Genomic DNA, 14,618 nt, shown 5'->3' on the forward strand with positions numbered 1-14,618 from the left:
CATTTGCATCTTTCACTAAATCTGTCCACTTCCCCTTTGTGTACTCCAGGAATAAGATACCTACCCATAAAAAGACATACACAAACATGCCTTCCAATATTGAAAAAAAAATCTTATTCATCAAAACATGACCTTTATTTGAAGAATGATTTCCCCAACGTCCTATATTAATTTCTTCTCTGTGTACGGCTTTAGGAAGATAGCTCTGCACCCTTCTGATTGCAACCTTTGAAAACCTAATGAAGCATGGACATTCTTCCCAGAACCTTGCATACAATTTTTCTGGGCCTAAAGCTCAACCACAGCCCTGGCCGGTTTGGCTCAGTGGTTAGAGCATCCGCCTGCGGTCCGGAGAGACCCGGGTTCGGTTCCCGCTAAGGGCATGTACCTCGGTTGCAGTTTGTCCCCGGCCCTGGTTGGTCGTGTGGGTGGCAGCCACTCGATGTGTCCCTTTCACATCGATGTTTCCCTCTCTCTCTCTTCCTCTCTCTCCCTCCCACTCTGTCTGTACAAAAAATGGAAAAATGTCCTCAGGTGAGGATAAAAAAAAATAAAATAAAAAAAAAAATAAAGCTCAACCACAATCCCCAAGTTGAGAAACTTCTCTGGATTTAGGGTAATCATACAATATTTAAGTACCTTAGCTATTGCCTCTGTCCATTTTCTTTGGGCTTGAGATGTTTCAGCTCCAAATAAAAACGCACGTTCTGAGGGCAAATAGATCTCAAAGGTGAAGATGGGCCTGCGGCACACGTGAATAAAAGAAAGACACCACTGGTTATGTTTGGCTCTTACGAAAACAAATCACGTGAAGTTCAAGTTTTTAAATTAAATTCATTCTGAAAACTAGATGGCGCTGTGACTCGTATTTTTCTGCTGATGGCTTGTGTCTTATCCAAATGAGGGAAACGGAGCACACTGGCTCTCACAGAAGGAGCAGTCTCCTGACTGCTCCCCGCGCTGCTGCACCCCTTTGCTGATGGCCTGGACACTCCTCAGCTGGCTCGTGGGCACAGGGCTGTCTTTGGTGTTATCTTCCATCTCAGACCACGCCTCCTTGATTCACTCTGACCAAACCGTTCAAAGCAAACACTGTCCGAACAGTTCTCTTCTTGTCTCACTTCATTAAGGTTCCTTCCTCCATCGCATCTTATTCCAAACTTTCAGCTCCTTGCAGTCAATAAAATTAGAGTAACATCCCTTGTCCTGAATTCTTCCCTCTGTTCTTCATCTACAGCTTCAACCATTTTGTGGAACATGCTAAGTATGTATGCTGCCATTACCTAAAAAAGCCCTCAGAATACCCTGTATCATACAGGTATCTTCCTTCCTCCTTTTTACCCCAGATGTAGTACATTTTAGAGGCACCACCACCTACCTCATCTCATTAACAAGCTCAAGTCCACAATGTTTAATTTATTCTTCCCCTTTAGGTTGGCTTTTCATCCAGTTAGCCAGACATTTAATCTTATCAGATCAACCGTAACATTCTCTCACCACCCACTTTTTAAATCATCTCTTCCTCTGGTGAGGCTCTTGGTAAGTAGGGTCTCTTCCCCCAAACTCTTCCTTACCGGTATATCCAGCTTTCTTCCCCAAACTGCCTAACTCCTCAGTGCCTTCATTACTGCGTTCAGACTCTATAATGTGCTATTTAAGGCAACTCAGAATCCGGCTGCGACAACGATTCTGTTTAACTGCATCTCTCTGTAGATGCTTTCTCCTGCACATCTACTTACATTAGTATCATTCCACCACGAACGCTTTATTTTTATAATTTTATGCTGACACAAACTAATATTATTTGAAATTCTATTTACTAATTAAATAACACAATGCATTGAATGAACTTATTTTAACATTCCACAGTAAGTCATAAAAAAATTGATATTTCATTTAAGACAGAAGCGCTGTTATGATTAAAATAAAAACAAATCAATAATTAATTTTGTTTGCATTAAAAAAATCAAATTAGATTTACCAGGAAACAACAGTCATTTTGACTAGAATATATGGATCATCACATAATAATGTTCCATGAAATCTTATGTAATTAACAAAGCTTTGCAAATATCTTCGCTTTCTTATATAACATTTTTATTAAATACTATGCTCTTATATAACTTACTTTTGCAAATTTGTTATTTGTATTTTTTTCCCATTAATTTCACCACAAAATGTGATAAGAAACTTCTACATCAAAGATTTTTGACACTATGTTTCTAAAATCCTCATAAAATTCTATTAAACTATTTGTGGGACAATATATTGAAGAAATAATGCTTACTCTTTGAATTGAAACGTTTTTGAGATGAGAAATGCAGCACTTCCATGAGTTATTAAATATACTTAGTGTGTTGTTTATATTACCATGAATAAGTCATCAATGGATATTTTCCTTTGTCATCTAATTGAACCATGGTGACATGAATGCATAAAGTTTGCCGTTAGTCCATTATTTGAAATAAGTAAGTCATTAAAATTATAGGACTATGTCCTGGCTGGTGTTTCTCAGCGGTCAGAGCATCTACCCGCACATACATGGATCTCTCTCAGGTTCGATTCCCGGTCAAGGACAAGTATCTGGGTTGCAGGTCTGATCCCAGGCCTCAGTCAGGGCACGTGTGGGAGGCAACCAATAGATGTGTCTCTTTCACACTGATGTCTCTCTTTCTCTCTCTCTCTCTTCTCTAAAAACAATAAAAAAAACACCCTCAGGTGAGGATTAAAATGATTTTTAATTCTAGGACAACATGTTTAAGAATGAAATACTGAAATCCTATAAATTTACTTAAGATTCGATGCAAACATAGAAGCCTTTCATATTACCTGCTATAACATTTTAATGTTCACTTTTTAGTGAATTCCTAAGAAACTTTCACAAGCTACAAAATGAGTAGGTTTCAAGTAACTATTAAACCCCTCCCAAAATAAGCCACTGAAGAACTGAACTAACAAAACTCTTATGACATGCTATGATGAATATCAGAAAACACTTTCACCTGCTGCTGTTTAGAGACCTACCCGGTGTTCAAACAGAAGTCCTCTTTGTGCACAGCCAGGCAGACGACTTCACTGATATTGATGGTGCCATTAGGAGTGGTAGACTTGTCATTTTCATAGTAACTCAAGAAGCCTGCTTCCAAAACACACCACTTTTTATTTGTCTCTAAGAATTTAAAACAAAACAAATAATAAATTGAACTACATTGCGACACTAACTTTAAAAAAATGCATGGTTTAAATGACTGGACTCAAATCTGTTAATTTTCTATTTCATGGAAAGTGCATGGTATTGCTTCACGAGATGTAAAGTTGTCATACTGTGCTCTCAAAATATTTATAATGTAGTAGCAAGGGCTGTGCAAAACAAAAACTGCTTGACATTGATGACCAGTGAAGGACATAAAGGACAGCTGCAAAACAACCCTGAAACAGTAAAGAGAGTTCTCACAGACTAAGGAAGGACAAAGTCTAGGGTAAACAGTAACACTGCGGCTGATCTCAAGTGTGCAAAGGAAGGAGGGTCCCTTAATACCTGGATTAGGAACTTAAATTTTATCTTGTAAGGTGAGTGCACTCTGGCCTGGAGGCCAAAAGGCCAAATCCAGGCCCTCATTTATTTCTGTAAATTAAGTTTCATTGAAACACAGCCACATCCACTCATTTATAGATTGTCTGTGGCTGCGATCCCACTACAGGGAAGATCTGAGTTGTGACACAGAGTATCTGGCCCACAATGCTTAAAATATTTACTATGTGTCCCTTTTCAGAAGTTTGCTGAGTTTTTATTTTGTAGTTGATGGTGAGCCATTAAAATGGTTTCAGCAGCCCTCGCCGGTTTGTCTCAGCGGTAGAGCATCAGCGCGTGGACCAGAGAGACGCGGGTTCAATTACTGCTAAAGGCAGTACCTCAGTTGCAGTTTGCCCGGCCCCAGTGGGGGTCATATGGGTGGCAACCACTCGATGTGTCTCTCTCACATCGATGTTTCTCTCTCTCTCTTCCTCCCTCTCTCCCTCCCACTCTATCTGAAGATTAATGCAAAAAATGTCCTCGGTTGAGGATAATAAAAAAAAAAAAGGTTTCAGCAGAGGATTATAATCAGTTTTGAGTTTTACACACTCTGCTTACTGTGAAAAATAGATTTGAGAAGGTGAGGCCAGAGGCAGGAGACCAGTTAGGATACTGTTGACAGAAGTCTATCTGAGAGATGAAGATAGCCAAAAGTAGGCTAGCGGTCGCGGAGCAGGGATAAGAAGATTGGAAGAGACAGAGGGGGAGGAGAGAGAGAGTAATGTGTACATGCATTGCGCTCAAAGGACATAAACATATACTGATTGAATGCAGGGAATAAGGGGGAACTAATTACTGTTCCACTATTTTTAGCTTTGATTACAAAGCAGACATAGAGATACCCACCTGTATTTAAAAGAAAATAAAGTAGAAACAGTTTTAGTGCATGTCATATGAGTTTCCTTTTAGAACACTGAATCAGAGGTATCTCAGAAATCCAAGCAGAAATATATTTTAGGCGATCACCTATGGATTGGCCTCTTGGAGCATGCAAAGGGCTCGATGACGAGAAAGTCTTTAGAATGTAAGTAGTATTTGAAAATATAAGTAACCAGGAGACAATTTTAGGGAAATTAAAATTGTAAGGAGTTGTCAGCTATACTTTAATAAAAAAATATATATATATAATTAAGTTGTAACAGATGTAGAGGGGTCCATGAAAGCAATGAAGCAAATGAGAAGAGACAGTGTGTAACAAAGAAAAGAGAGAGAGCATTTCCAAAAGGAATGATTGCTGCTATTAAATATAGCAAAGACATCTAATAAAATAAGGGCTGAAAATGTCAAATGGTCTTCATAACAAAGAGGTAGTTGCCTAGTTTACTGAGAGTGCTGGGGAAGCCAGACTGCAGCACAGTGACGACTCACTGGGAAGAGCGGAGCCAGTCAGAACAGGTCAATAACCTACGCCATAAAGGAAAGGATATCATAAGCTTACATGAAAGTATGGGCTCTGGCAAAGAAAACGGCAGACAATCAAAAACATCTACTGAAATGAAACAAGGATGAACATTTCTTCTTCGGAAACAAAGGGGAATAAAAATAAGAATTGGGAAGGTATACGTAGGTCATTAGGGAGGAAGATGATTTAACTGTAACGCCATCCCACTCAACCCAGTTTCTCCAGGGCGGGGACTTAGGCGCAAACTCTCCTGGGAATCTTCAACCCTAGGACCGTCTCTCCAGGCCAGGGTAAGTATCTCCTATGGCAACTTTACCACTGTGCGAACCCTAAGAAGGTGGAATTGGAAGTCAGAGACTCCGGGTTCTAATAATGCCTCCATCACTGACTACCAGGTACCCCTGAAAAGAGCTTACCCATCTGTGCCTCAGGTTCTTCATTTGTAAAATGGGGATAAAAAATATCTAACTCATAGGACTACAGCGGTGATAACATGATGAAATATATGTAAATAGTTATTTTCAGATTTCTAAAATTAAAAAAAAAGTCAAAGTACTAATCAACTGGAGTTATGAAATAATTTCGAAACAACTGTACTCCAATGCCTAGAATAACTTCATAAAGAGTAAAGCAAAAAATGTACATGCAAAAGTACACAGCTGATCGCTGGCGTGGCTGAGGACTCCCACCCCACGCTCAGGCGGTCTGGAACCCAATCTAAGAGTGGTGTTTGCGATAACACCCATCAGGTGGTCCCTTTCAGGTGAGAGTCCCTCATGGAGGAAAGCCACCCTGGGTCCAACGTGATAAGAAAAAATTCACAGAAAAACTGCTTTTGAAATAGTCATTTATGACTGAAGAGGCATGTTTCTAAAGTAGCAAAAAACACCTTCGGAACTGCAATCGGTCCATAATCCGGGAAGAAACAGCGTGAGGGAAGCCACGGAGAGGGGACGGCTGGAAACCTGTCGGCCGGAGACTCGAACACACAGAGTCAGGACGCGAGAACAGGACTGCACTCACAGCACAGGCCGGCCCCGGGAGCCTCACCTGACAGGTGTGCAGGAGTGTGCACCTGTCTCGGTAGACATGTGGGAGCCCTTGGAAGGTCTTAAACAAAAAGTGCCAAACGCATGATGCATAAAATAAATGTAAATGCAGAATCTAATTATGCAAATTCTAATGGGAAACAAATGACAGCTCTCTTTAAAAAGGTGAGTACAAACTCATTTTAGTTAGAAATATGGGCTTAAGGAGATTTAGTCCTACAGTATCATCATCACTATAACCCTCGATTAGCTTCATTTTTATAAGTGAAAATGGACCAGAGGTCAGGCAAGGGAGGCAGAGATATTACCTTTGAGGATTTATAATAACAAAGCTGTGATAAGAAATCTTGACATGCCTATTCATTTGGGAAGCAATGAAAAACTTTAACAAAATTATGTTGGATGGCATCGGTCTGCATAGGCCAATTCAGATATGGTCTACAAATTCTGACCTTGAGAAATGTTAGTAGCATCCATGACACCTTGTTGGCTACAGAAGCAGTCTTACTATTATTCAGTTATCAGGAACTACCCACCAGAAACTAATTTGGGGCCACTTTAAATGAATGACGCTCAGAGTGCAAACTGTTTCATAGATAAGAGGTCATGTGGTGGTGTCGGACGGCCTGGAGGGGTTGTTCATTCCTTCTATTCCACCATAATGTTTAGATCAGGGAAGACAAACATTAAGAAAATTTACTCGAGCACAGGTAGAGGACTCCAGAGGTGACCTACTGAAATTCAACCGTGAAGTGATATGAATACTATAGTTGGGTACCTGGGTTGTCCCTTAGAGCCAGTAGGACATACCTGGACTCAAGGGCTACCTGGACACCAGAAGCAGCCCCTCTGTTGCTCTTCCTTCTCCTCACCATCCCCTCACCATCCCATTTATGTGCCAAGCATTCTACACACTGTACGTACATTAACTCACTGAATCCTAGAGCAGCCCTATTAGGCAGTTCTGCTATGATACACCCCTTCCTTGTACCCTGTAAACAGGCACAAAGCAGCTCACCGACGTTCCCCAGACCTCACGAGTGCTTCAGCATCAGAGCTGGAGGTAGAACCCAGGCCGTCCGCCTGAGAAGCTGCGGTCTTGATACTCCACGTACCACTGCTCTGGGCCTGTTACACGTGTGAAGCACGTATGTCTGTTTTTAATGTGTTAGGGTGGAATGAAGGTCATACCTTCTAATACGTATGTGCACAATGAGTCTGAGATAATTAAGATGAAACTATTATTTTCAGAAAGCATAAAATCATTCCCTGGTGAAGAGTTTCCTAAACTGATAGTATTCAGCATTCACTGAAAGTAAGAATACACACTAGGAATCCTTTTCATTTAAAATAAATGTATTTTTTGCCCTGGCTGGTTTGACTCAGTGAGTAGAGCATCAGCTCTCAGATCAAAGGGTCGCCAGTTCAATTCCTGGTCAAGAGCATGTTTCTAGGTTGCAGGTTCGATCCCCAGCCCTGATGAGGCTCATGCGGGAGGCAACAAATCAATGTGTCTCTCTGACATCGATGTTTCTTTCTCCCTTTCTTTCTCCCTTCCACTCTATCTAAAAATCATTGGAAATGAGGATTAACAACATAACAAATAAATAAATACATAAATAAATAAACAGACAGATAAATAAATAAATAAATAAATTAATTAATTAATTTAAAAAAATGTGTTTTAGCCTTGTACAAATTTTATAAAACTGCACAGGCTAGGCATTTATGGAACAAAAGATCATCAAAATTCCTCAACACAATTCTATAAAATGAAATATAAATAAATGACACAGAGTTTCTAGTAAGCCCTATCAATGATTTTTTTTTAAAAAACCAAACACGGTACCAACAAATCAAAGTAAGATGCTAAAAGGACAAAGTGCGGTTGAGGGAAAAAAAACAGAAAACAAAACCAGGATGCTATTATTCAGCTCTACACTCAGCTGTAACAAGAACGATCAATCTTTCTTTCCATGAACACTAAATTGAGAAGACAAAGAAAAATACAGATCAGTCTTCATAACCAGAGGCCTGAAGAACTTCACACCCTGGAAACCTGAACTGACAACCTGAAGCCGCTGAGTCTCTGAAGGACGGCGTATACTTCTTTCCCTGACTTTCTCGTGGTTTTTAATCGTCCTGCTCTTTGGCATCCGGACCAGCACTGATGGAGTGGTGCAGCCCAGGAGCTCGCCACTCAGAGGCAAAGGTGACAACCACGCTTTAATCTCCCCATCTGCCCAAATAATTCATCTTTTCCATAAACAAGAGGAATAATGCTACTACAGAACCTTGAGGGCAACGAGAGAAAAAACAAAAATATCACAACTTGATGCTTCTTGGTAGTTCGACTGTCTCTTCTTCATTCTTAAGTAGGCTCCTTTTGAACAAAATATGTTTTTTACCAGCAATTATATTTTCCCCCAGGGGGAAAACAAAACATTAACCAGTCTCTTGCACTTGTACACTGATAGTAATGTGATAAGAGAAATGGTCAATGATTAGACAAACAGTTATTATGTGACTACTATGTGTCGACATGGTTTTAGGCACCAAAGATTTGATAAACCTGAATAATCCAGAACATGCTGCTGCTTCGTGGAGCTTTTCCTCCAGCGGGAAAGAGAAAGGCATCCGGGAGGGAGGACCACCCCCGTGCCCTGAGTGTACGACGGGACATGCAGCAGACTGTAAAGGAGGCAGTGGAGCTGGGCACCCCCTGCAGCAAGGACCAAAGCTGCCTCCGACTAGGAAAGCACTGAGTGGACCCCCAAAAGAGAACAAGGAGCCGAAATGGGGAAGGAGCCTCCTTGCAGAGGGAACAGCAGTCGCACAGGTCCAGAAGAGGCAGACAAGAGCGTGCATGGTGCTGACACAGACAAGAAGCCAGCGCGGCCAGGCATGATGCAGCAAAGGAAGGAAGAGTATGAGATGAGAGGGAGGATGTATGAGAAGGTCTTTCAGGCCATAATGAGGAACAGGGTTATATTCTGGAATGGGAAGCTGCCAAATGCACTTGAACAAGGGAAGTACGTGATCTGATTTACATTTTTAACGATCACTGAGTCTGATTTTTGGAGAATGGTTTGGAGGGAGTTAGGGTAGATAATGGCAGACAAATAAGGGGCTGTGACAACCAAGGCAGGACATGACGGTACTGGGGCCAGAAATACATTCGTGTTGATGGAGAGTAGCCAGCTGATTCAGAACCCATTTTGAGGTTGAAATAATAGACCTTGCCAAAATACTGGATGGAAGAAATGAAGACAATCAAAGAATACCTTGCCAGGAGATTATTTCCAATAAAATAATTTCTGTGTGCTACACAACCAATGTACAAAAGTTCAATTTCATATTACTTTACAGAGAATGTTCCAAAGTGAGAAAACATTCCTAATTAAATTGCACATACAGAGAATGTACCAGTTTGTCTTCTAAAACAAATTTTAGCAAAATCTATAGTTAATTTATGAAAGATAAAAGGAAGCAATGATTTAGGTACAAGTTTAAAACATCAATTCAGTCCTCAAATGATTAAGATAAAAGAACACATATTTCAAGGAAATAGTAAAACTGGCAGGTCTATAAATAGTATAACCACAATTGTCAAAAAGTAATCTTATTTTCAGCCTGCAGGGTGCTTATGATATTGGAAAGCTTCAGAAAGAAAGTCTTCTGTTTCAAATTCCCTAGTTCATCTTCGGATAATGGTTTGAAGAGTAGGTCTAAGACCTACTACTATTTCAGAGAAACAGTCTAGAAAATCTGTGAACTTATTTGCAAGTGCATTGATTGCCTTATTATCCAATTATTTTAATAATTGCTACAGCCAATTCACAGATCATTCAGGTACTTTCTCCTTCCTTCCAATCCGTCACCGTTTGACTATGTGAAAGTTTAGACACTGACAAGGAGTAACAGAAAATGAGAAAAATCTCTAATATTCGTCATTCATTATTGGTTAGGTTGAGTGAAGGAAGACATTAAAAACCAATTCTGAAAGAACCAAAAACGTCAAAATTCAAAGGATAAAAATGCTCTACCATCCCAGTGTCACCGCCAAGTGTTACAATAATAATTACAACACTACTCGGATGTAAAACTCTGCTTCATGCTGAACTCCTCCGTTTTCCACGTGAAAACCGGCATAGCATCAACAGCCTTGCAGGGTTTTTATGAGGATTATAATTAATGTATGTAAAGTACCTAAAGCAATGCCTTACATTCAGTGTGCGCTCAGGAAAGATTGCTACTGTTTTCAGAAAAATCTAATGAAGTACAGTTAATCCCAATATAATTCTGCTTAGGGGAATAATTTTTTTGGAAATAAAGCATTCATAATGAAATAATCACTTCAAACACACAAGGACCCGGATTAACACTTTAGAGTGAGTTTCCATCCTATTGTTCCTTTGGTGGATTCATACAGCTCAATTACACCACCTGGAGAACTAACTCCTGGGCCCTCTTTGTTCCAGGAAGACAGGTCTCCTATTTTCCTGCCTACAATTCTAAAATTAGATCAAATGTTCGTAACATGAGCATGTGGCCTGTGTCTTTTTAATTTTTGCATTCCCAATGCCTACCTAGCACATGCCTGACTTATTAAAGAGCCAGACGGATAACTGTCCACAGGGACTCCACTCAGATGATTCCCAAAACCTAGAACAGGTTGGTAAATCAAATTAACTCCCATCATTATTTGAGAAGCATGCTTAAGGTTTATTTCACTTACACACACACCCATCAGAACAAACTGAGCTACCTGGTATTACTTAGTATGCTGACAGAACATGCACTGAATACCTGTGAGTTCTTCTGTGTGCTGACGTTTACTATGTTATCTCCCCAGTCAGGGTGTCTGTCCCTAAGGGAAGGGGCTGAGTTTCCCATTCCTTTGGGATAATGCTGAAATCCTGAAACAGAATTGGTGGGCCCTACGGTAGACAGCCATGCTCCCGTTAAGAATTCACTCAGCACTCCAACCCCGCGGTAAATCCCTGCTGCAGTTCATGAACTATTATCTGTGCCTGGAAGCATTCATAAATCCTAAAGAAATATATTTCTCTACTACAAGATCAAATCTAACATCTTAAGGGAAAAACATACCAAAACTTAAATCTAATTGTCTTGATAATGAAAGACAGTTTTATCAGATAACAAAATCCAAGAGGAGCAGAAAAGATACCTTCCAGCAGTTTTCTCTCTGAAGAGAGTTTCGGCGCCGCAGAAGGAGCCTGGTACAGAAAGTCACAGAGGAACGTCCACTGGGGGGGCTCTGGGCTGAACCCACCTTCAGAATGAACGTCATGCTGAGGGAAATCTAGAAAAATGACAGAAATAACGCATTTGAAATCTAAAACGTGAACAGTTGTACCTTTGCTTACGAATATGCAGGTGAGCTTTAAGCTAGAAGAAAAACTACTTCAAATATACCACAGAATAAATATACAGAGATATTTATTTGACTCTAAATAAAACTTGCAAAATAAGCACTTAAGTTGTATTTATTATTCGGATATGAAAATCGGATTTAATTTTGGTGAAAATGTCAATGCCGTATTAACTGTTTTAATCTTCCATTTGTAAGATTATGGAAACATAAAAGATTTATTTCCTAAACTTTTTCTTAAAATGAAATAAAACGTACTCTTAGGCATGTTCCATCTTTTGGGTAATTACACATTTTTCTTCCTTCTGATGGCTTTTCTCATGCGAGAAAGGGACAGATCCGTGCTGCCGTCCGCCGGGGAGCTGGCAGCAGAAAGCAGGCTCAGGGGGGAAGGGCTCACCTGAGAACTTGTTATGGTACAGAAATTCCATCTGCAGGCTCTGCCCCGCCTTCTTGGCCAGCAGATAGGGGGTGCTGTGCACGGGGTCTCCGGTCGCACACATGACATCCGCTCCACTAAAGAGCAAAGCCATCGTTTCCAGAACGTCCGCCTTCACCACAGCAGCACACAGAGCCTAGTCGTTGAAAGAAAACAGATCTGTTAAAGGAAGAAAATACAATTCTGGCTACTAAAATGAGTGGAAGTCTGCCATGTATGATATGAAGTGTGCCCTCCTTTTTAACTAAGAAATATAATTATCGGTATGCCCTGAATTAAGCAACAGGCACAGAAGGCCTGCTTTGCATGAATTTAAATTACAACCCAAGACCTCCCAGTCTCAACTCGCTGTTTGGTTGCTGTGATGGTCCACACCTTCAATCCAGGATATTAGCTTCGGAAGACCCAGGTTACACTTACATACTACAATAATGATGGATGCTCAGAAAATTCAATCTATTTCAAATGTGATAATGAAGCAGCTACTGAATGTTTTGTCATATGAATGTCATATGTATATATGTATGTATGTATGTACTGTCCAGTCTAATCGGGATCTGTATACTCTTTCGATTATTGCTGTGCTTTGGTAATCTGAAAGATGCATCCAAATTCTGAATCTTTCCTTCTGGAGGGAGGGTGATATGGGAAGCAGAAATAGTAAGCAGACACAGTAAAACATTACCGACTAATGTCACACATCATCATTGTACAAACAGAATGGCTGGAGCCAGATTTCCTTTTTTTCCCTGAGATAATAAGTTGCCTTACATCCCTTCTCATCCTTCCTGCTGCCTCACTTGACTGCCTTCCCATTTGCTTCCAACCCTTCTGCTTTTGCACCCTGGCTCCATCTGACTTTAGCCTCAGGCTCACCATTTACTTCCTTCCTGACAAGGTGCATCTGGACTGATCACTAGTTCACTTGCCTTCCACAGTGCAGCTTCAGGGTAATCACTCATCAGCTATCCTGGTGGGCAGCCCAGAGGGTGCAGCCTAGAAGCCCCAGGAGGGATTCACAGTTCCAGCCCGGAGGGTTTAAAAAGCACTCATCTCTTCTACCGTGGGCTAGCTGAACTCCAGAATTTCCTTCACTTCAGAATCAAGAAGCCTGAATTCTTGTACCTGATTTGGCACTAAGTATCTAGGTGATCATGGGCAATCCTTCTCCGGAGTCACTGGGTCTTAGTTTTTTCACACCTGAAAAATGAGGGTATTGGAACATATAACAGCTAATGTCCCTTCTACTCTGACTGCCCTCTCAATGTAATCACATGTATCTTTTCTTCTTGTCTCTCTCGTCACCCGAGTCTTTCCCTTCACAACACTCTGTATTTACTATGGAATATTCACTGAAGTTCATCTGTTTATGGTCAGTGTCTCCTATTGCAGTCACTCGCACAATGAAATAACCACAGCTACTTTACCACAAAATGTATCTCCCCAGCACTGAGAGAATTCAGCAAGTTTCAAGTACGCAATAAATATCTATTCACTAGGAATTCTCAGTGGGGCAAGGATAGTCTCTCCAACAAACGAAGATGGAAAACTGATAACTACATGCAAAAAAGTGAAATTGGACGCCTATCTTACACCATCCACAAAATTAACTCGAGCCCTGGCGGGGTGGTTCAGTTGGCTGGAGTGATGTCCATGTACCAAAAAGGTAGCGGGTTCAATTCCAAGTCAGGGCACATACCTGGGTTGCAGGTTTGATCCCTGGCTGGGGCACATACAGGAGGGAACCAATTGATATTTCCCTCTCAAATCAGTGTTTTCTCTTTCTTTTCTCTCTTTCTGTCTCTCCCTTCCTCTAACAATCAATGAAAACATATGCTTTGGTGAAGATTAAAAAAAATAATAACTTGAAATATATTAAAGAATTAAAAATAAAACCTGATACTGTAAAACTTCTAGAAGAAGACAGGTGGTAATCTGCTTGACATAGGTCGTGGCAATGATATTTGTATATGACACCAAAAACACAAGCAACAAAAGCAACAAAATGAGTAAGTAAAACTACACCAAACTTAAAAGCTTCTGCAGAGCAAAACAATCAACAAAATGAAAAGGCAACCTAAAAATAGGAGAAAGTATCTGCAAACCATATACTGGATAAGGGGTTAATATTAGAAATATATAAAGAACTCATACAACTCAATTTTTAAAAATCCGATTAAACAATGGGCAGAGAAACTAAATAGACATTTTTCCAAAGACAACATCCAGATGGACAACAGGTACATGAAAAGATGTTCAACATCACCAATCATCAGGGAAATGCAAATCAGAACCACAGTGAGCTATCACCTCACACCTGTCAGAATGGCTGTGATTCAAGAAGACAAGAAATAACAAATGCTGACGAAGTTGTGAAGAAAAGGGAACACTTGTGCCCTGCAGGTGGGAATACAAATTAGTTCAGCCACGTTGAAAAACAGTATCAAGATGCCTCAAAAAATTAAAAATACAATAATAATATGATACAGCAATCCCACTTCTGACTACATACACAAAGAAAATGAAAACAGAATACTGAAAAGATAACTGCATTCTCACATTCATTGCAGCATTATTATAATTCACAATACCCAAGACATGTGTCCATTAAAAGAATCAATAATGCCCTGGCTGGACTGGCTCAATGGTTAGAACGTCAGCCTGCGGACCAGAGTCCCAGGTTCGGTTCCCGCTAAGGGCACATACCTTGGTTGCAGTTTGTCACCGGCCCTGGTTGGGGTTGTGCGGGTGGCAACTAG

At 40.5% G+C, this 14,618-nt stretch overlaps 1 protein-coding gene across 6 annotated transcripts in view; it reads right to left on the minus strand.

Moving 5' to 3' along the window:
- Positions 1 to 14,618, minus strand: part of ARAP2 (ArfGAP with RhoGAP domain, ankyrin repeat and PH domain 2) — a 183,021-nt gene that overhangs the window by 78,908 nt on the left and 89,495 nt on the right. For all 6 annotated transcript variants that reach the window (XM_036245273.1, XM_036245290.1, XM_036245298.1 and 3 more), the window contains exons 14-17: positions 11,821 to 11,995; positions 11,217 to 11,351; positions 3,025 to 3,169; positions 640 to 742 (exon numbers count right to left, since the gene is read on the minus strand). In XM_036245273.1, the coding sequence (XP_036101166.1) occupies positions 640 to 742; positions 3,025 to 3,169; positions 11,217 to 11,351; positions 11,821 to 11,995 (558 nt within the window). The remainder of the gene's footprint in view (positions 1 to 639; positions 743 to 3,024; positions 3,170 to 11,216; positions 11,352 to 11,820; positions 11,996 to 14,618) is intronic.

Source organism: Molossus molossus, unplaced genomic scaffold, assembly GCF_014108415.1.
Source record: "Molossus molossus isolate mMolMol1 unplaced genomic scaffold, mMolMol1.p scaffold_m16_p_1, whole genome shotgun sequence".
Classification (NCBI taxonomy): domain Eukaryota; kingdom Metazoa; phylum Chordata; class Mammalia; order Chiroptera; family Molossidae; genus Molossus; species Molossus molossus.